Source organism: Phacochoerus africanus, chromosome 3, assembly GCF_016906955.1.
Source record: "Phacochoerus africanus isolate WHEZ1 chromosome 3, ROS_Pafr_v1, whole genome shotgun sequence".
In the NCBI taxonomy this organism is placed as follows: Eukaryota; Metazoa; Chordata; class Mammalia; order Artiodactyla; family Suidae; genus Phacochoerus; species Phacochoerus africanus.
The window spans coordinates 15,435,037-15,456,316 of NC_062546.1; the positions used below are offsets into that span (position 1 = coordinate 15,435,037).

Genomic DNA, 21,280 nt, shown 5'->3' on the forward strand with positions numbered 1-21,280 from the left:
TTCTCTTTCTGCCTGGATTACAGCACCCACCTGGCTAACTCCTACTCATCCTTTGGGGCCCAGCTTAAAAATGAGCTCTTTGGAGTTCCCGTGGTGGCTCAGTGGGTTAAGAATCCAACTAGCATCCATGAGGGTGGGTTCAATCCCTGGCCCTGCTCAGTGGGTTAAGGATCTGGCATTGCTGTGAGCTGCAGACTTGGCTCAGATCTGGCGTTGCTGTGGCTGTGGCCTAGGCCGGCAGCTGCAGCTCTGATTCGACCCCTAGACTTCCATAGAAACTTCCATACGCCCTGTGGGTGCGGCCCTAAAAAACAGAAGGAAAAAAAAAAAAAAAAAAGAGCTCTTCAATGACCAAACAAGCTCAGTTAAGACGCCTCTATTTTCCAGTAACAGAACAGCTTCCTCGTCCTGCTATTTATTATGCTGGGAATTGTGGTATTTACTTTTTTTTCTTCCATGAAGGCAAGGATACAGCCTATCTTGTTCAAACTGTATGCTAAATGTCCAGCACAGGTGTTCAATAACTACTTCTTGAATAAATGGAGTAAATGAGTGATGAGAATACGGTGTTGGTTACAGAGCTAAAGAAAGACAACGGGTTTGATAGCTGTACAATGTAAAAGATGAAGTGGAATGGCTGGTATATTATTATCTGTTTATTATGTATACCGTGCCCTGTTCCAAAAAGGATGTATGGAAGCAGGATGGCTGGAGTACCATCTCACCGGGATGTTAAGGAGTTCATGTCCATTTAGAGACACTGGTTTAGGAGACTCTACTAGGAGACTGCAGGATAGTCTGGGGGAAGGAGGAACACTAAGAAAAGCAGTGGCATCTTGTCCTAGCTCATCTTCCATCTCCTCGCCGGCAGGCCCTACCCCGGGAGTAAGCCAAAAACTGGTGGGAGGGTTGCAGCAGGAAAAGGTTAGCAGTAAAGCAGGAGCAGGTTAATTCCCAGAAAGGTACACCGTCCCACCATCCTTTGCTCCCTCTGAGCCTACTGCGAGTAAAGAGTCTGGCCTTCTCCAAAGGGCTCTGGCAGGGCCTAGGATCTCAAGTGGAGAAGAGGCAGCGCAGTCAGTCTTGCAAGTGGGGGCCCACTGCTAGCTGCAGGCTCCAGGCTCTGCCCTGCTGTCTCCCCCATCCTCCTCCTCGTCAGACTGGGCCAAGGGTGTGTCTGCTCCGCCGTCACTGGGATCCGGGCTGTGCGGGTTGGTGGAGGTGTCAGAGGATGAGGAGGAAGTGCGGGATGTGGTCCTGTCTGGCGTGGGCAATGGCAGACCCGGCTCCTCGGGATGGTCATCCACCCCTGCCCAGAGAGAAGAGCTGGTGAGGACCACAGACAGGACCTGGCAGAAAACTCTCAGAGATGAACTGGCCAGGAGACACTGAAACCCAGAGAGGGGCAGGGACTTGACGGGTCACCCAGCCAGTCTCCTGACTCCCAGTTCCCTCCCAATTCACTCCACCACATCCAGGCTCTAGAATCCAGTCAATCAAGTCAAGAGTTAAAGTTCGACCTCCATCACTTCCCTGCTACTGAGTAGCTCTGGGCAAGTCAACTTCCCTCTCAGGGACTCTGCTCCTCCGCTGTTAAAAAAGGGATACCTAGGAGTTCCCACTGTGGTTCAGTGGGTTAAGAACCTGACTAGTATCCATGAGGATTTGGGTTCCATCCCTCGCCTCACTCAGTGGATTAAGGATCCAGCTTTGCCTCGAGCTACAGGTAGGGTGCAGGTGTGGCTTGGATCTGGTGTTACTGTGGCTGCGGTGTAGGCCTGCAGCTACATCTCTGATTCAACCCCTAGCCTAGGAACTTCCATATGCCATGGGTATGGCCATAAAAAAAAATTTTTTTTAATTAAAAAAAAAAAAAAAAGATACCTACATTCCAGAACGGCTTTGAGGATGAAATCTGAGAATGCTTATAAAATGCCCTGCAAATAACAGGCCATCAATAAATAGCAGCAGTTTTAAGTAAGAGAACATCTATCCTAAAGTTAAGAAAATGGGCTTTGGGAGTTCCTGTTGTGGCTCAGCAGTTAACGAAATCAACTAGGATCCAAGAGGATGCAGATTCGATCCCTGGCCTTGCTCAGTGGGTTAAGGATCTGGCATTACCATGAGCTGTGGCAGAGGTCACAGACACAGCTTGGATCCCTTGTTGCTGTGGCTGTGGTGTAGGCCCGAAACTACAGCTCCGATTCGACCCCTAGCCTGGGAATCTCCATATGTCATGGTTGCGACCCTAAAATAGCAGAAAAAAAATAAAAAGAAGAAGAAGAAAATGGACTTTGGAGTCAGACAGCCATGGTTTGAACCCAGCTTTTCCGATTTCTGGCTATGTGACAACTTCTCTGAGTCTAATGTTCTTTATAAAATGGGAATAATCCCACCTCCCCTAATAGGGATTGTTAAGGACTGAGATAATATATTGAACTTCTTCAGCGAAGTATCAGAAACCTAGGAGTTCCCGTCGTGGCGCAGTGGTTAACGAATCCGACTAGGAACCATGAGGTTGAGGTTGCGGGTTCGGTCCCTGCCCTTGCTCAGTGGGTTAACGATCCGGTGTTGCCGTGAGCTGTGGTGTAGGTTGCAGATGCGGCTCGGATCCCGCGTTGCTGTGGCTCTGGCGTAGGCCGGTGGCTACAGCTCCGATTCAACCCCTGGCCTGGGAACCTCCATATGCTGCGGGAGCGGCCCAAGAAATAGCAACAACAACAACAACAACAACAACAACAAAAAGACAAAAGACAAAAAAAAAAGAAACCTAATAAAGTGCTAAATGAACATTAAGATTAGGATGACTAAACTGCTTAAGTTGTCTAATATTAAAAGCATATTTTTACATTATTTTAATTATAATAATTATAAAACTAAAAAAGGCTAAGGGGGGTTGGGCACTCCTAGAGTTTGGGGTTAGGAATCTGCAACCAGCTTCCCTCAAGGTTGACTTCCCTCAAATCAGAACAGACAGCCGTGCTGGTGGTGGAAATGCCCACCCTCAGCCCATGTGTACACACTTGCCCAGTCGGGCCCCGCAGCCCCACGTCAGAAGGGCATACCAGCCGTCTGGGGGGTTGGTGGAGGATCTTCCCAAGGCAAGAACACGTCCGCTCCGTCCTGATCTCCAAGGTCAATCAGTTCCACTTGCTCAAGTGTGTCCACATTCACCTCCATGGATGAGATACTACCAATGGGGGCTGCAGATCAAGAAGGGGGTGGGTCAGGGGGAGCCGGGCCCGCAGCTGATAGGACGGTCAGACATATCTGCCAGGTCCAGAGACAGACAAATGGCCAGGAAAACAAGCAGGGAGGGGGTCTCTCAAGATTCGGTCCCGCAGGACTTCCTCCCCGGTCCCCCCCAGTCCCTCTCCCCAGGACTCGGAACTTACGTCTATGTGACTCGAGATGCAGGTGGGACAGGGGGAAGACAAATTCTGTCTCAGGCTGTAAAATGTCCTCGAAGAATTTCTGCCGCTCCCGAAGGCGGAGCTGCTGGCGCTCCAGGGCTGCCCGCGGATTCGGGTCCATGTTAGCTCCTGGAAGAACAAGCACAGCTCTGAAGTTGAGAGGGGACCCGGTGGGGGTCTGGGCTTGGGGAGCCCAGCCCGAAGCAGGCATCCCGGCAGGGGGCCCTCGATTGCTGCCTGGACACTTCTAAAGTTTACCTCCTTCTTTTCCCTGAAACCAAGTCCATTACCACCAACTTCAAGTCTCACACAGAGGCAGGGCTGACCCTAGCTCCACAAAGGGGATGCCAGTTCCAGGCACAGCAAAAGAGGCGCCTCTGTATTCAGGGAACACAGCCAATGGCCAAGTCTCAGTCTCGTGGCCCTTGAGAGGGATTGTAGGGGCTGGTTCAGCTCAAATGGGGGAGCACTTTTTCCACGTAATGGACCCAGCCTCTCCTCAGAAGGCTGGGGAAGAGGACAGGAGAGCAAATCTCAGAGAGAAAGGTCCCCTCCTCTAGGGCTGCAACTCTGGTTCCCCACCATCTATCAAAACTTAGACCAAAGGAAAAGCACCCCTCCCCCACTCCCTCCCTCCCTCTACACACACACCCATCACCAGTATCCCCTCCAATCCCTGCTCTGAAGTCTAAGACTCGGCTCTGTCCCTAGGGAAGTCACCTTTCTAGCCTCAGCCTCCCAGTGTAAAATGGCATCATCTTCCTACCTGCCTTCAAGACTCTGCTGCCAAGGTGCTCTGGAAGCTCAAAGCTCCAGTCCCTGTGCTATTTAGAGGACACCATCTCTTCTCTGCCTCCCACAGCTCTTTATTTGAGCTCCTCTCCTCTGACACATCTCACTGTCTGACTCCGCACTAGTGAGCAAGTAGCAGTTGGAAGGGTGCAGTTCAGACCAGGCCTTCTGGCTTCCAGTGCGGAGAGCCTTCCAGAACACCATTCCCTCAGATTCCCTCCATTCTCCCTCTGGAGCCCATCACCGGTGGCAAGGGAGTATTAGCTTCAGGACCAGATCGTCACTGTGCTCAGACTGTCTTCCTCATCGAATCCGGACTCGGCGTATTCCGAGACCCTGGTTAGTTCCACCCGAGCGGGGGCGGGTCACGAGGGACCCAAACCCAAGTGGGCCAGGCAGAGACAAGGAAGTGTGGGGAAACCATGTGGCCCGGGCTGGCAGCGGAGGAGGGAGGCGCTGACGCTGATTCCAGGGAAAGGCTCTTAGTGCTGCCTCCCAGGTCACAACGCTAAAAATACCCAGGGCCCCTGGGGCTGTCTGCTCTAGCAGGGGGGCAGGGAAGGGTGAGAAAGAGGATCGGGGAGTTGGAGGGGACCAGGGGCTCCAGGGACGGCCCCTCTCTTTCCTCCCTCACCCCATCAATATCAGGAGACTGAAGGGGCTGCCCCCCGGGGAGCCGCGGAGCCGAGCGCCGACGAGATCGGAAGGGGGTTGTTTACATAACTGAAGGTGCAGGGAAGAGGGGTGGCGAGATCTGAAGCGATCTGTGGGCAGGGGGCGGCCAGGGGCCCGGCCAGTGGAATCGAGAGCTCCCTCTCGGTGCTGCCCCACCCGCACCGGAGTCAGCGAGAGAGAAAGAATTCCCTAAAAGGGGACACGCCGCGACCGCGGGGGAAGGGAGGGGAGGTGGGGGGGGGGCGGCCGTTCCACTCGTGCTCCAGGCTCCCGGCCTCCCGCAGCACCTGCGCCCGCCCCGCGGAGCCCCTACCTGCCGCGCCCGGCGCCCCCGCTGACTCAGGCTGTCCTCTCCAGCGCGACGGCGGCGGGGGCGTGGGAGCGGGCCGCGCCGGCCGGGGTTGGGCTGCGCCGCCGGGTCTCCCCCGGGACAGACCGGCCCTGGGAGCGGGGAACGAGGAAGAGGCGGGAGGCGGAAGTGGGGGAAGGGCGGCGGCGGGCACACGCGCTCCTCGCCGGTCGCCCAGCGGTAGCTGGCAGCCCCGGCGGGCGCGATCGCTCACACTTCCCGGACGGCAAAAAGTTCCCGGCTCTCATCCTTCCTCCCCGCGACCCGCCGGGGCTCCTGCCCTGCTCCGCGCGCTCCCATACACTTGCTCCCATACACTTGCCCCACCCGCCCGCACCCCTCGCCGCGGAGACACTAGGGCTCTCGGCCCCGCACCATAGCTGCTCCCCGACTCCTGGACAGCCCAGAAGCAACCTCCACGCACCCACACCCGGACTGCCCCGAACCCTCCGCCGCGCTCGGCCGGCTTAGGCGCGCATCTCTCGAGAGGCGCACGCAGCGGAAGAGAGGCTGGAGACCCGCTGCCACCCATCAGGGCAGGTGTACTGCGCCGGAGACCCCCCTACTCTGGGACTCACCTCGCAGCCCCCGGCTCCCGGCTCCGGATGGACAGAGCCGCCGCCCAACCTTCCAGAGCTCTGGGCGGAGTGGGCGCCGGGACAGGGCGGGTCGGGGCTGGAGGCGGGGGGCTGCTGCGCCGCGCCCCCAGACGCCGGCTAGGAGCCAACTCCTCCAGGTTGCTAAGAGGGGCGCTGCGCATCCCGGCCGGCGGGGGTGGAGGAGCGAGGCGGAAACTGTGGGCCCAGAGGGGAAACGCTTGCCCCCTCGCAGCGGCTCCTGGCTCTAAGCCGGGCCAGAAAAGTGTCCTGGACCAAAGCTCTGTGCCCATTCTCTCCTCCTCCCTTCCACCCTGTGTAAGTGGCTCCAGAAGCCGCAGGGTTGGGGGCGTCTTTCGGAGATGTTTTTGCTCTGGGGTCACTCATTCATTCGACAAACATCTGCGAGCAAGCCAGGAACTAGGGGTCATCCTTGGAACCTCTGTGGGTCTTTCGCTGCCCACATTAATACACCTCCATTAACCGTCGATTCTCTTTCTTAAGTATCTTTCCAATCCGCCATTCCCTTCCGTTTCCACTACCATCCCTCCCTTGGCTCCTACAGAAACCTTCTATCTGCTTCTGGTTTTCTTGTACCCTGGTCCTGCGACGCTCCATCCCCCACAGCAGTCAGTCACCACTTTAGAGCTGAGAGCGCTATCCAAGGAACCCCACATCAGTCATTTCAAAACGCAAGTCTGATGTGCCACCCACTGCTTAAACCTCCATTGTTGGAATGAAATCCGGGTGCTGATAGCTCAGCTGAGCCTTAAAGAAATGAGTTCAACAAGCTGAGAAGAGGGGGAAGGGTACGTCCAGAGAGGTGGAGGTATGAAGAGTTGGCGACCCAGTCCGGCTTCCCTGTCAGGGGACCAGCACGCTGCACAAACACTTAAAAGCTGGCCTCTTCTACTGTTACTGAGCTCTCAAGACAATCCTGTCAGATAAATACCGCCAGTAGCTTCCGCGCTACTTTACAAGCAAGGGAACTAGTCTGTGGGAGGCAACACGGGCAGTGGTTAGGGGCACAGGCATGGGACCCTCTTGGGTTGTAAACCTAGCTACGTGTCTAGCCAGCTGTGTAAACAATTTCTCTGATCCTTGATTTCTTTGTCTATTAGGTAGGAGTAATTAATCCCTACCTCCTATGAGATCATTCATATAAAATGCTTAGTCCAGGACTTGGGCACCCTGGAGATGCTCAATAAACATTAGCTGTTTTGACTATCACGGGTTCTGAGCAAGAGAGGCAAGGGCTTTCTTCCATGAATTCCTGAAAGTCTAGGAAATACGCTCTAATAGTTAATACTGCTACAGAGCTTATTATGTGCCTGTCACGGTTATAAGTGCTTTGCATCTATTAACTCTTTTAATCCTCTTAGTAATCCTGTGAGGTAAATACTATTTTTATTTCTCTTTTAGAGATACAGAAACTGAGATACAGAGAGGGAAAGGGACTTGTCCAAGGCCAGAGAGCAACTAACTGCATGGAGCAGAAATTCAAACCCAGGTGGGCTGATTCCAGAGACTGTGCTTGTAACCCCCATTCCCAGCCTGTCCCCCTTCTACCCCATGGCAGTTTTCATCTTCCAAGAAATGTTTTGGTCAGTTTGATTCTTATTCTTCCTCAATGGAATGAATACTTAGTCCCGTTTTCTACCAGAGAAATGAGACCAAGGCAAGAGTACAGTGGATGAGAGCTCGCCTCCCCAAATCACCTCCCCCTTTTTCAGGTTTATCCCTGGGAACAGGATTGCATGGGTTATTTTAAGCTGTCCTCAAGATGGTGACAGATCAGGAACCTGTCTGTCTCCTCTCTTGGCCAGATGTTTACCACATAGAAGGGTGGAGAGGCAAAAAGCATCCAAGCTAGAAGGAACTCAGGAGGCTATGCTGGAAGGGTATGAACCAAGAGAAAGACCCAGGAAGCATGACCCAAGGGTAGACTGCAAAAGGAGGTGAAAGAAGCAGTGAAAACATAAACAGCTTGGACTTCTGGCTTCCATCTAGGATGCAGAAAGCTGGGGAAAGCGTCACTACCACACTAATAACAATTTCTTTCAGTTGTTAGGTAAGCTATAAAATTATTACTTTTGTCAAATCCATCTGCAAGCTGAGGTTGCAGAGCAGCTAATTAACCTGAATTCCAAAGAAGGACAGGTGCCTTCAAGAAGAAATAGGGGAAGTTCCTGTGGTGGCTCAGTGGTTAACGAATCCGAGTAGGAACCATGAGGTTGCGGGTTTGATCCCTGGCCTCACTCAGTGGGTTAAGGATCTGGTGTTGCCGTGAGCTACGGTGTAGCTTGCAGACGAGGCTCAGATCCCGCATTGCTGTGGCTCTGGCGTAGGCCGGCAGCTACAGCTCTGATTCGACCCCTAGCCTGGGAACCTCCATACGCTGTGGGAGCAGCCCAAGAAATGGCAAAAAGCCAAAAAAAAAAAAAAAAAAAAGAAGCAGGGCCCTGCCACACTTGTGACGTGGGAGGAAGACAAGATCTCCTTGCAAACAGGTACAAGAGTTCAGCTACAGCTTTTACTGCTAAAGGCCCAGTGTGGCTAGCATGAAAGTATAGAATCCCTGGGAGGCACAGACACTAAAAGTATTCATAGAAATAATGAAACCAAACTCCTGACAATATTTACTCAATTCTCCATAGTAATGGCCTCAGAAAAGAAGAGATGTGACGATTTCCAGGCAAAAATAATAATGACCTCAGTCTTTACTGTTCTACACATTGTGTCCGGGAGTCAAAAATTACAACACACACATACAAAGCAATTTAACAAAAACAACAAAAAACCCTATTTGCTTTGTCAAGAGACAAAGCAATCAACCAAACCAGACTTAAGACCTAGATAACTCTCTGGAGTTATCTGACAGGGAATTTAAAACAACTATAATGATATGTGAAAGGTTCCATTGGAAACTATGGACCTCATGTATAAACAGAAGGGGAATTTTAGCAGAGAGACAGGGACTATAAAAAAGTCATATGGAAAATGCTAGAAATTTTTAAAACATGTAACAGAGATGAAGAATGCCCTTGGCGGCCTCATCAGTAAACTCAACACAGCTGAGGGAAGACTCAGTAAACTTGAAGGTAGGTCAACAGAGACTACTCACACTGAGACAGAGAGAGAAAAAAAAAGAGTGAAACAGCAAACAAACAAGCCTGGAAGATCCAGAGCTAACACATGCATAATCTGAATCCCAGAAAGAGAAGAGATAGAGATAGAAACACACACACACACAACACACACACACACATACACCTGTGGAAGTAATGGTCAATGATTTTCCAAAAATAATGAAAGGACCACAGAGCCAAAACTCACAGAATCTCTTAAAAAAAAAAATTAAATGCCAATAGACAGACACACAAGTGAGCACACAAACAAAAAATATGATCGATCATATTCAAACTGCTGAAAATCCAAGATATTTACTTTACTTAGTAGCATGATAATGGGAGAAAAAAGAATGTATACATGTATGTGTAACTGGGTCACCTTGCTGTACAGTAGAAAAAAAATTGTATTGGGGAAATAACAATTTAAAAAAGTAAAAAAAAAAAAAAAGAAAGAAAATCCAAGATAAAGAGAAAATCTTGAAGGCATCAAGAGGGACGAATATAGCATGTACAGAGGAACAAAGATAAGAATTACAGCAGACTCAAGAGTTCCCTTGGTGGCGAAGCAGAAATGAATCCAACTAGGAATCATGAGGTTGTGGGTTTGATCCCTGGCCTCGCTCAGTGGGTTAAGGATCTGGCGTTGCCGTGAACTGTGATGTAGGTTGCAGACGCATTTTGGATCCTGCATTGCTGTGGCTGTGGTGTAGGCTGGCAGCTGTAGCTCCAATTTGACCCCTAGCCTGGGAACCTCCATATGCCCCGAGTGCAGCTCTAAAAAGACAAAAAAAAAAAAAAAAGGTAGACGTTCTGGAGGCAGAAAGGAAATGATACCAGAGAGAAACCTGGATTTACATAAAGAAATGAAGATCTCCAGAAAGAGAGAGAATAAAGGTAAGTCTGAGAGGGTTTTTTTTTTTAATCTTTTTCATCACCTTAAAAGATAAATGACTGTCTAAAGCAAAACAGTAACAATAAATTATGGATGTAGAGCATATATAAAAGTAAAGTGTATGACCTGAACAGCAGTAAAAGTGATGGAAATTGGAAACACACTGTGAAAGGGTCCTTCTGCTGTGCAAGAAGTAGTATAATAGTATGTGAAGATTGACTGTCACTAACTGAAGATACATATTGTAAATACAAGGGCAGCCACTAAAACTTTTTTAAAAGAGTATAAATAACAAGCCAACAGTGGAGATAAAATAGAATCATAAAAGGATTGGGAGGCACCTTCCTTGGGCCTCTTCGGATTTGACATGTCAAGACTACAAGGATCTGACTTCTCTTTCACCTGGGCCCTGGCTCAGGATTAATACAAGTGGCATTTTTCTCAAAAGACCAGGTCTTTCTCAGACCAGGGTAGGCCAGCTGAATGCTTGCTGTAAAAGTGCTGGTCCTGGTGTCCCATCATGGCTCAGAGGTTAACGACCCTAACCAGTATCCATGAGGATGCGGGTTTGATCCCTGACCTCGCTCAGTGGGTTGGGGAATCCAACATTGCTGTGAGCTGTGGTGTAGGTCACAGAAGAGGCTCGGATCCCGCATTTGCTTTGGCTGTGGCGTAGGCTGGCAGCTACAGCTCTGATTTGACCCCTAACCTGGGAACCTCCATATGCTGCAGGTAAGGCCCTAAAAAGAAAAAAAAGAAAAAAAGAGCTGGGCCTGGAATCCTCAGCCACAGTGCAGATTCACACACTGTGTGTGTGCCATGCATCTGGGACCACTGTATCGCTTGTTGGACTTAGGGCTGAGGGAACCAACACAAAACTATGCTGACGTACATATTGTTTGGTGTTGTTTGAGTAATAAACTGTCTTGATTGGATTCAGAAAGTCTGTGTACTTTTGGTACCCATGACAAAACATAGTTAATCCAAAAGTAAAGAAAAAGAGGAAAAATAGAAAAAAGCACAGATGAATAAACAGAATCTAGGAGTTCCCATCGTGGCGCAGTGGAAACGAATCCGACTAGGAACCATGAGGTTGCGGTTCAATCCCTGGCCTTGCTCAGTGGGTTAAGGATCCAGCGTTGCTGTGAGCTGTGGTGTAGGTTGAAGACACGGCTTGGATCCTGTGTTGCTGTGGCTGTGGTGTAAGCCGGCGGCAACAGCTCTGATTAGACCCCTAGCCTGGGAAACTCCATATGCCTCGGGAGCGGCCCTAGAAAAGGCAAAAAGACAAAAAAAAAAAAGAGAAAAGAAAAAACATAATCTAACAAATAATGAAATGGAAGATTTTCATCCAACTGTGTGTGAATGAAAGTCAACCAGTTAAAAGACAGGTTAGTAGACCAGGGGAAAAAAAAAAAACAGGCAAGAGGCAATAAAATGCTGTCTAGAAGAAACCTAACTTAACTATAAAGAAATATGTGAGTTAAAAATAAATGGATGTGAGTTCTCTTGGGGTGCAGTAGATTAAGGATCCCGTGTTGTCACTGCAGAAGTTCGGGTCACTGCTGTGGGAAGGATTTAATTCCTGGCCCAGGAACTTTCACATGCCGTGGGTGTGGCCAGAAGAAAAAGTAAAGTAAATGGGTGGAGACTATTACTCAGACATTTAAAAGAAGGAAATTATGCCATCTGCAGCAATGTGGATGGACCCAGAGATTATCACACTAAACAAAGTCAGTCAGAGAGAGAAAGACAAATATCATATGCTATCACTTATAAGTGGAATCTAAAATATGACACAAATCAGCATATCTATGAAACAAAAACAGACTCATCGCATAGAGAACAGACCTGTGGTTGCGGGGGCGGGGGTGGGTGGTGAGTGGGGAAAGACGGTTAGGGAGTTTGGGATTGGCAGGTGCAAAGTATTATATACAGAATGCATAAATAATAAGGTCCTACTATATAGCACAGGGAACTATATTCAATATCCTATGATAAACCATAATGGAAAAGAATATGAAAAAAGAATACATATGTGTATAAACGAATCACTTTGCTGTATAGCGGAAATTAACACAGCATTGTAAATCAACTATACCTCAATAAATTAAAAAAAATAAATGGATAGAATTAGATATACCATGCAAACACTAATCAAAGTAAATGAGAGTAGCAAAAAAAATTTTTTTTTTGTCTTTTTAGGGCTGCTCCCACAGCATATGGAAGTTTCTAGGCTAGAGGTCGAATTGGAGCTGTAGCTGCCGCCCTACACCACAGCAACAGCAACTTGGATCCGAGCCGTGTCTGCAATTCGGGATCTTTAACCTACTGAGCAAGGCCAGAGATTGAATCTGTGTCCTTATGGGTATTAGTTGGGTTCATTTCTGCTGAGCCATGACGGGAACTCCTGAGTAGCAATGTTAAAATCAGAAAAAGTAGACTTCAAAAGAAGGACTACTGGGAATTCCCTTGTGGGGCAGAGTGTTAAGGATCCCATATTGTCACTGCAGCGGCTTGGAGGACTGCTGTGGCAGAGGTTTGATCCCTAGCCTGGGAACTTCTACATGCTGTGGGCATGACCAGAAAAACGAACAAAAAAAAAAAGAAAGAAAGACTATTCAGGGATGAACACAGACACTGCATAATGATAAAAGGCTGGTAAGTTCACCAAGAAGACTTAACAATCACAAATGTGTACCTACATCAAATAACAGGGCTCCAAAAACACGGGAGAGTGGACAGAAAAAAAAATTAAGGACCTCTGAGCACTGTCAACTAGCTTATTCTGAATGACATTTTTTCTAACACTTCCCCAGCAAAATAAACATTCTTTTCAACTGCCCATAAAGCACTCACCAAGATACATCATCTTCTGAACCATAAAATAAACTTCATCAAATTTAAAAGAATTTAAATCATATAAAATGTGTAATGACTATAAATGAATTAAAATATAAATAATAATAGAAGGAGATCTGGAAAACACCCCGATACTTGGTGATTAAAAAACACTTCAAAACAACCTATGAGGAGTTCCTGTTGTAGCTCCGTGGTAACAAACCTGACTAGTATCCATGGGGATGTGGGTTCGATCCCTGGCTTCCCTCAGTAGGTTAAGGATCCGGCATTGCAAAATAAATAAATAAATAAATCCCACGTTGCCATGAGCTGTGGTGTAGGTCACAGACATGGCTCCCATCTGGAATTGCTGTGGCTGTGGCACAGGCCAGCAGCTGCAGCTCGGATTCAACCCCTAGCCTGGGAACTTCCATAAGCCACAAGTGCAGCCCTAAAAAAAAAAAAAAAAAAAAAAGAAAAGAAAATAACCCATGAATCAAAGATGAATTCCAAAAGGAAATCAGAAAAATATCTTGATTGAATAAGATTGAAATGTGGCGACCAGCCACTAAAAAAACCTCCCAATGTTCCTCAAGTTCAGTTTATTCATACCTTTGCGCAGGCCTCTTCTCCGCGGTTATCAGGCTTCCTCTACGTGACCAATAAGACGTGGCAGATGATGGTACATCACGTCCAAAATTTTAAAAGACCACGGCTTCCCATCTTGGGTGTGTGTTCTCTCTATTGCTTGGCTCAGTCACTCGGGGAGAAGCAAGCTGCCATGCTGTCAACAGCCCTGCAGAGAGGCCCACGTGGCAGGGAACTGGAGGTTCCAGCCAACAGCCAGTGAAGAACAGAGGCCAGCCAGCAACCCCGTGAGTGATCATGGAAACAGACTCACTGGCCCTAGTAGAGTCTGGGGATGACAGCAGCCCCCGCCAACAGCTGGACGGCAACCTCGGGAGAGACTGAAGTGGAACCACCCAGCTAGAGCACTCCTGGATCCCTGATGTCCAAAACCTATGAGATAATAGGGAGCTCCCGTTGAGGCTCAGTGGGTTACGAACCTGACCAGTATCCATGAGGATGCAGGTTCAGTCTCTGGCCTCCCTCTTGGGTTAAGGATCCAGCATTGTCGTGAGCTGTGGCATAGATCGAAGATGTGGCTCAGATCTGGCATTGCTGTGGCTGTCGCATAGGCCATCAGCTCCAGCTCCAATTCAACCCCTAGCCTGGGAACTTCCATGTGCCACAGGTGTGGCCTCCAAAAGTAAAAAAACAAAAAAACGAAAAAACCTTTGAAACAATAAATACTTGGTTTTTTGGGTTTTTTTGGTTTTTTTTTTTTTTTTTTTTGCTTTTTAGGGCCACACCTGTGGCATATGGAGGTTCCCAGGCTAGGGATCAAATTGGAGCTGTAGCTGCTGGCCTACACCACAGACATAGCAACACGGGATCGGAGCCACATCTGTGACCTACACCACAGCTCACAGCAACACTGGATCCTCAACCCACTGAGCGAGGCCAGGGATCGAACCTATGCCCTCATGGGTGCTAGTCATATTCGTTAACCACTGAGCCAGGATGGGAACTCCCAATAAATACTTGTTTTAAATAAATATGGGGCTGATTTGCCATACAGCAATAGATAACATACAGAGATTTTGATACCGGGTAGGGTACCACTGTAGCAGCACTGTGAGACGTGGGAGTGCAGTACACAGGCCACGGATAAGAGGAGTGCACAGGAAGACCAAAGTGTCTTGAAAAAGCAGATAATCCAAGCCTCAAGCCTTTGATAGGACTGCAGCCAGGGTGTACAGGAAAGTGAGGGAAACTCAGATGCGAACTGGGGAAGAGGAATTCTTGTGACATTGCGGCACAGAGTTTTAGCAACTCTACTGCCTGAGGTAAAGGGGATAGCAGAAAACTTGCCTAAGGAGTTGGGATCCAGCTAAGGATATTTCCAAATCAAGTGTCGGAGGCTTCCCCCCGCCACCCTGCCCGGTGTCTTCTTGTTGCTTATAGTAAGATGCCAGAGGAGGGAGAGAAACTACAGCGGCTTCTCAAGGGGGAGGGATGACACCTCCTGGAGGGACATTTGGCAATGTCTGTTGGCAATGCCAGGACACATTTCTGATCGTCAAAACTGGAGAGGTTGCTACTGGCATCTAGTTAGGAGAGGCCAGGGCTGCTGCTAAACATCTTAACAACACGCCAGACGAACCCCTCCCACCATCACCTCCCCCCCCCCCCAACCAACAAAGAATTACCCCCGCCCGAAGTGTCAACAGGGCTGAGGCCGAGGAGTCCCGAGGGAAAACGTGAATTGCGAAGGAGCCAGGACTTCGTGGTAGAAAATGCTCAGCCTCTCTAAATGGCAAAGGATAGTAAAGTTAAACAATGGTTTCCTAGCAAAGCTCAGTCCAGAGCTTTGCCAGAAAAACATGGTCTAAAAATGAAACAGAGAAGGTGACTATCCAATCTTTTGCTTGCATCTCAGCAAGATTTAAGACAATGGATCAGAGTAATCTTCAATCAAACAAAAGACACAAAGAAAGGATAGGTGTGCCTCACGGATCCTCTGAATCAAGCAAGAGGGATTCCAGGAAGCTTAGGGGTGTTGCCCTTGAGCCAATTCAGCATAAGGCAAATGAGGGAAGTGCTTATCTCCGAGAAATTGTGGACGTGGCTTTTGTTTACCAGAGTGGACCTGAATCAGATTCAGAGTGACCCACAGGTTCTTAAAAGGTTTCTATATCCAGAAACATCTCCGCTTGGACTTAAAGGGATAAAGAGAATATTAAATTTTTAAAAAGGGATTTCTGGTTCTGAACAAGATGGAGTAAATGCATTCCTCGCTACCTTGCCCACTAAATGCTGTTTAAAATGCTAGGCATTACATATAAAACAAACAGATAAAGGCAGACCAACTAGGAACCCCAGGACTCAAATGACGCAGCAGTGAGTCCCTGAGTTTTCTTTTTGTTGGATGCTTGAGAAGCCAATCGGGCACAGACAAAAATCACCCCTATGAAAAGCCTGTTTTCTCTTGTCAAAGGATTGATTGAGAAAGAGGCACCCTAGCGAGACAGAAATCTTTTTTTTTTTTTTCTTTTTTCTTTTTTGGCCACCCCGAGGCACATGGAGTTCCTAGACCAGCGATCAGATCTGAGCTTCAGTTGTGACCTAAGCTGCAGTTGCAGCCATGCTGGAACATTTAACCCACTGTGCTGGCCCTGTGATCAAACCTGCATCCTGGCGCTGCAGAGACACCACGGATCCTGTTGCGCCACAGCAGGAACTCGCAGGAATCTTCTGACATTAAATGCCACCTCCCGCAAAATACTAAAGAAAACCTCACTCCCAGTCTCTGTCTTGTGGTAACAAGGCACCTTTCCCCCTCCCCCGCAGGTGGTGTTAGAGGAGGCAGCGTGGGGAGCCTGGGCTTCATCACTGCCTAGCAGTACCCCACCCCACAATTTCCATGATGTCAGCGGCGGCCCCGTGGGGAGCCCAGGCTGCCATCCCCATCCAACAGCAATGAGGCATCACTCCCTTCCCTCAATGTTAAGGAGGCCACCTGTGGAACCAAGATGGCCACCTGCCCAGTGGTAATAAGGCAACCAACCCTCCCCTCGTCTACAGGCTGGAGTCAGTGTGGGCCTGGTGGGCAGCCTAGACTTTCTGCACCCCACCTGCTGGTAGAGAGTTGGTGCCCCTCTCTCATTACCCCAATACAGTAGAGGTCTATAGCAGATCTGAATGAGACCCAGAGTCTCATAACATAATTTCTGAAATGTCCTGGTTATATATAAAAATAATTCACCATTCCAAGAACCAGGAAAATCTCAACTTGGACGAGAAAAGACAATCAAGGGATGCCAGTGGATCACAGTGATGTTGGAATTATCCGACAAGGAATTTAAAATAGTCACTGTAAAAATGTTTCAAAAGCAATTGCAAACTTTCCTGTAACAAACGAAAAAAATAGGATCTCGGGGTGCGGGGGGGGGCGGGGGGGGACAGAAGAAACAAAGATGAACCAAATAGAACTATTAGAACTGAGGAATAAGAGAGTTCCCATCGTGGGGATGTAGGTTCAATCCCTGGCCTTGCTTAGAGAGTTAAGGATCTGGTGTTGCCGTGAGCTGTGGTCGCAGATGCAGCTTGGATCCCAAGTTGCTGTGGCTGTGGTGTAGGTCGGCAGCTGTAGCTCTGATTCACCTCCTAGCCTGGGAACCTCCATATGCCGCCAGTGCAGCCCTAAAAAGACAAAAGACAAAAAAAAAAAAAAAAAAAGAATGGAATTGGGTTGACTACTGGGTTGACTACTGTCCTCCAAAAATTCATGTCTACCCAGCACCACAGATTGTGACTTTATTTGGAAAAAGGGTCTTGGCAGAAGTAATTAGTAAAGATGAGGTCATACCAGATTAGGGAAGACACTAAGTCCAACAACTGGTATCCTTATAAGAAGACAATGTGAAAGCCCAGAAAGACACACAGGGCAGAACACCACGTGAAGCCAAGCCAGCAGGATCAGAATGAAAGGTCTCCAAGCCGAGGAGTGCCAGGGCTGCTGGAAGTCACCAGAAGCTAAGAAAGAGACAGGACAGATTCTCCCTCGGAGCCTCCAGAAGGAACCGACACCTTGATTTCTGGACTTATGACCTCCAGTACCACATGAAAATTAATTCCTGTTTTAAGTCAACAGGTTTGTGGTAACTTGTTACAGCAAGCCTATGACACCGATAAAAAAATGAAAATTAAAAAAAAGAGCTTACTGGATAGGCTCAATAGAAGAATGGAGATAACATGAAAGAATCAGTGAATCTGAAGATAGCATAGGAGAAATTACTCAATCTGAAAAAAAGAGCAAATTATATTTTTTAAAACAGGAAGGAAGGTAGGAAGGGAAGGAAAGAAAGAAAAAGGAAAGAAGACTACAGCAGAAACTGACAGAAGGGGGAGTTCCTGTTGTGGCTCAGAAGAAATGAATCTACCATCCATGAGGAGGCAGGTTCAATCCCTGGCCTCGTTTAGTGGGTTGAGGATCTGGCATTGCTGTGGCTGTGGCGTAGGCTGGCAGCTATAGCTCTGATTCGACCCTTAGCCTGGGAACTTCCGTATGCCACGGGTATAGCCCTAAAAAGCAAAAAAGAAAAAGAAAGAGAAAAGAACAAGAAAAGAAATTGACAGATCACTGTAAATCAATTAGAATTTTTTTAAAAAAAATTTTGGGGGAGTTCCCATCATGGCTCTGTGGTTAACAAATCTGACTAGGAACCATGAACTTGTGAGTTTGATCCCTGGCCTCGCTCAGTGGGTTAAGGATCCAGCAATGCCGTGAGCTGTGGTGTAGACTGAAGACGTGGCTCAGATCCCGAGTTGCTGTGGCTGTGGTGTGGGCCAGCGGCTACAGCTCCAATTCAACCCCCAGCCTGGGGTGTGGCCCTAGAAAAGACCAATTTAAAAAAAAAAAAAATTTTTTTTTTTTTTAAAAGAAAGAAGAAAGGAAGCAAGGAAGGAAGAAAGAACAGAGCCAATAATAAAAGACAATGACAAGGATTTCCTGTCGTGGCTCAGTAGTTAACGAATCCATGAGGTTGGGGGTTTGATCCCTGGCCTTGCTCAGTGGGTTAAGGATCTGGCGTTGCCATGAGCTGGGGTGTAGGTCGCAGATGCAGCTCAGATCCTGAGTTGCTGTGGCTCTGGTGTAGGCCGGTGGCTACAGCTCCCATTAGACCCCTAGCCTGGGAACCTCCATATGCCTGGGGAGCAACCCAAGAAATGGTGAAAAGACAAAAAAAAAAAAAAAGACAATGACAAAAGGTTTAACATTTGTGTCACTGGATTCCCAGGGGGAGGGAAAAAAGCAGAGGTGTAAAAGCATTCAAAGAATGGCTGAATTTTCCCAAATTTGACAAAGACCCCCCCATTCCTTTTTTTTTTTTTTTTTTTGCTTTTTAGGGCCGCACCCACAACATATGGCAGTTTCCAGGCTTGGGGTCCAATCAGAGCTGCAGCTGCTGGCCTACATCACAGCCACAGCAACACAGGATCCAAGCCTCATCTGTGACCTATAGCTCATGGCAACCCGGATCCCCGACCCACTGAGCAAGGCCAGGGATTAAACCCACATCCTCAGGGATACTAGTCAGATTCGCTTCCACTGCACCACAACAGGAACTCCCTTAACAAGCCGATCTTTAAATTCATAAGGAGAGACAAGTGAAGTGCAGCAGCAAAAACAGTTTTGAAAAAACAAAAACAAAAAAACAGAAAAGCTGGAGAGCTGTCTTTTGAGTATTACTACAAAGAGCTACAGTAATCAAGACAGATTATAAAACTTACTATAAGGAATCAAGAGAGATGGTATTGGCAAAAGATAGACATATAGATCAGTGGATCAGAATAGAGAATCTAGAAATAGATCCACACATACACGGTCAATTGAATTGAGAAAAATGCAAAGGCATTCAATAGAAAGAAATTGTGTTGGAATCACTGGATATCCATATGTAAAAGAAGAACCTTAATCCACACATTACACTACATAAAAAGAACTCAAAATGGGTCACTGACTTAAATTTAAAACCTAAAACCATAAAATGTCTAGGAGAAAACATAGGCATCTCACTGACTTGGGAGAGGCAAATATTTCTTAGATATGACACCAAAATATAATCCATTTAAAATTTGATAAATTGGACTTCCATCAAAATTAAGAATCTGGAGTTCCTGTTGTGGCTCAGCGGTTAACAAACCTGACTGGCATCCATGAGGATGCAGGTTCGATCCCTGGCCTCTCTCAGTGGCTTAAGGATCTGCCGTGAGCTGTGGTGTAGGTCGCAGATGCCACTCGGATCCTGCGTTGCTGTGGCTGTGGCGTAGGCTGGCAGCTACAGCTCCAATTGGACCCCTAGCCTGGGAATATGCTAAAAAGACAGAAAGACAAAAAAAAAAAAAAAGAAAGAAAGAAAAAAAGAAAACAATTAAGAATCTGCTCTTCAAAAGATAGTTAAGAAAAATGAAAAGATAAATCATATGACTAGTAGAAAATACTTGCAAATCTTATGTCTGATGGGATCCAGCATCTATAAAGAATTTATAACACATGAAAAGCAACCCAGTTTTTAAAATGGGCCAAAAACCTAACAGACAGTTCCTCAGAAAAGATAAACAGATGGCAAATAAGCACATGAACAGGTACTCAAAATTATCAGTCACTGGGGAAGTATAAATTAACACTACTATGAATGGCTACCAGAATGACTTAAATAAAAGCCCAACCTGGAAGTTCCCATTGTGGCTCAGCAGTATCAAATCTGACCAGTATCCATGAGGATGCGGGTTCGATCCCTGGCCCTGCTCAGTGGGTTAAGGACCTGGCATTGCCCTGAGCTGTGGTGTAGGCTGTAGATGTGGCTTGGATCCCACGTGGCTGTGGCTGTGGTGTAGCCTGACAGCCGCAGCTCATATTTGACCCTCAGCCTGGAAACTTCCATAATCCTCAGGTATGGCTCTAAAACGCATGAAGAAAGAAAGGAAGGAGGGAAGGAGGGAAGGAAGGAAGGAAGAGAAAGGTAAGCTGGTGCAAAACTGGAATCTGAAAACAACAACAACAACAACAACAAAACCAACGTAACAATACCAAGTGCTGCTGAGGATGTGGAACGAGCAGGCCCTCGCTCACTGCCGGTGGGAACAGTTACTTCGGAAAACTATTTGGTGGTATCTTCCAAAGTGAAATATACAATTACCACTTACGACAGCAGTCCCACTCTGTATTTATCCAAGTGAAATAAAAACCTCTGTTTCCACAAAAACTGGTACCAAGATGTTTAGCAACTTCTAATCACCAAAAACCAGGAACTAGCCCAGATGTCCTTTAAGGATTAGATAACCAACCGTGGCATATTTATACAATCAAACACTCCGCCAAGAAAAGAATCAAACTACCGATACACCCAACATGGGCAAACCTCAGATGCATTGTTAGGCAAAAGAATTTGATTCAAAGGGCTATTAATACTGTAGAATTCCATTTACATGATGTTCTGGAAAAGGCGAAGCTCTTTCAGGGACTGAAACGACATCAGTTTTTCCCAGCCAGTGCTGGGAATGGGACAAGGGGTTAGCCACAGAGATTATACCAGAGGACGCAGGGGGATTATGAAACCACTCTATACATTGACTGCGGGGTTTGTACGATAGTACGCCCTTGTCAGAGAACTGCACAACAAAAAGGGTGAATTTTACTGTATATTAAATATATCCCAATAAGAGTTCCTTGGTGGTTCAGCAGGTTAAAGATCCCGTGTTGTCACTGCTGTGACTGGCATGGGTTCGGTCCCTGGCTGGGGAATTTCCACATGCCAAGAGTAAAGCCAAAAAAATTAAAAATTACCATATGGTTCAGCAATTCTACTTGTGGAATTCCTTTGTATATCCAAAAAAATCGAAAGCAGAGCTATTTGTACACCATGTTCACAGTGGTATTATTCACAACAGCCAAAAAGGTGGAAGAAACACAAGTGCCCGTCCGCCAAGGATGAGCAGATAACAAGGGAGGGAATTCTGGCACA

The 21,280-nt window shown here is 47.5% G+C and overlaps 2 protein-coding genes across 2 annotated transcripts in view; both read right to left on the reverse strand.

Moving 5' to 3' along the window:
- Positions 1 to 641: 641 nt before the first annotated feature.
- DBNDD2 (dysbindin domain containing 2) lies at positions 642 to 3,534 on the reverse strand. Its single transcript, XM_047771012.1, has 3 exons — positions 3,396 to 3,534; positions 3,066 to 3,203; positions 642 to 1,309 (listed from the first exon to the last, which is right to left on the reverse strand). The coding sequence occupies exons 1-3, from the start codon at positions 3,532 to 3,534 to the stop codon at positions 1,104 to 1,106; spliced, it is 483 nt and encodes a 160-aa protein (XP_047626968.1). The 3' UTR covers positions 642 to 1,103.
- The window catches only part of SYS1 (SYS1 golgi trafficking protein), a 38,771-nt gene continuing 20,900 nt past the window's right edge, over positions 3,410 to 21,280 (reverse strand). Inside the window, exon 4 of the mRNA XM_047771014.1 lies at positions 3,410 to 3,542. Coding sequence (XP_047626970.1) covers positions 3,536 to 3,542 — 7 coding nt within the window. The 3' untranslated portion in view covers positions 3,410 to 3,535. The remainder of the gene's footprint in view (positions 3,543 to 21,280) is intronic.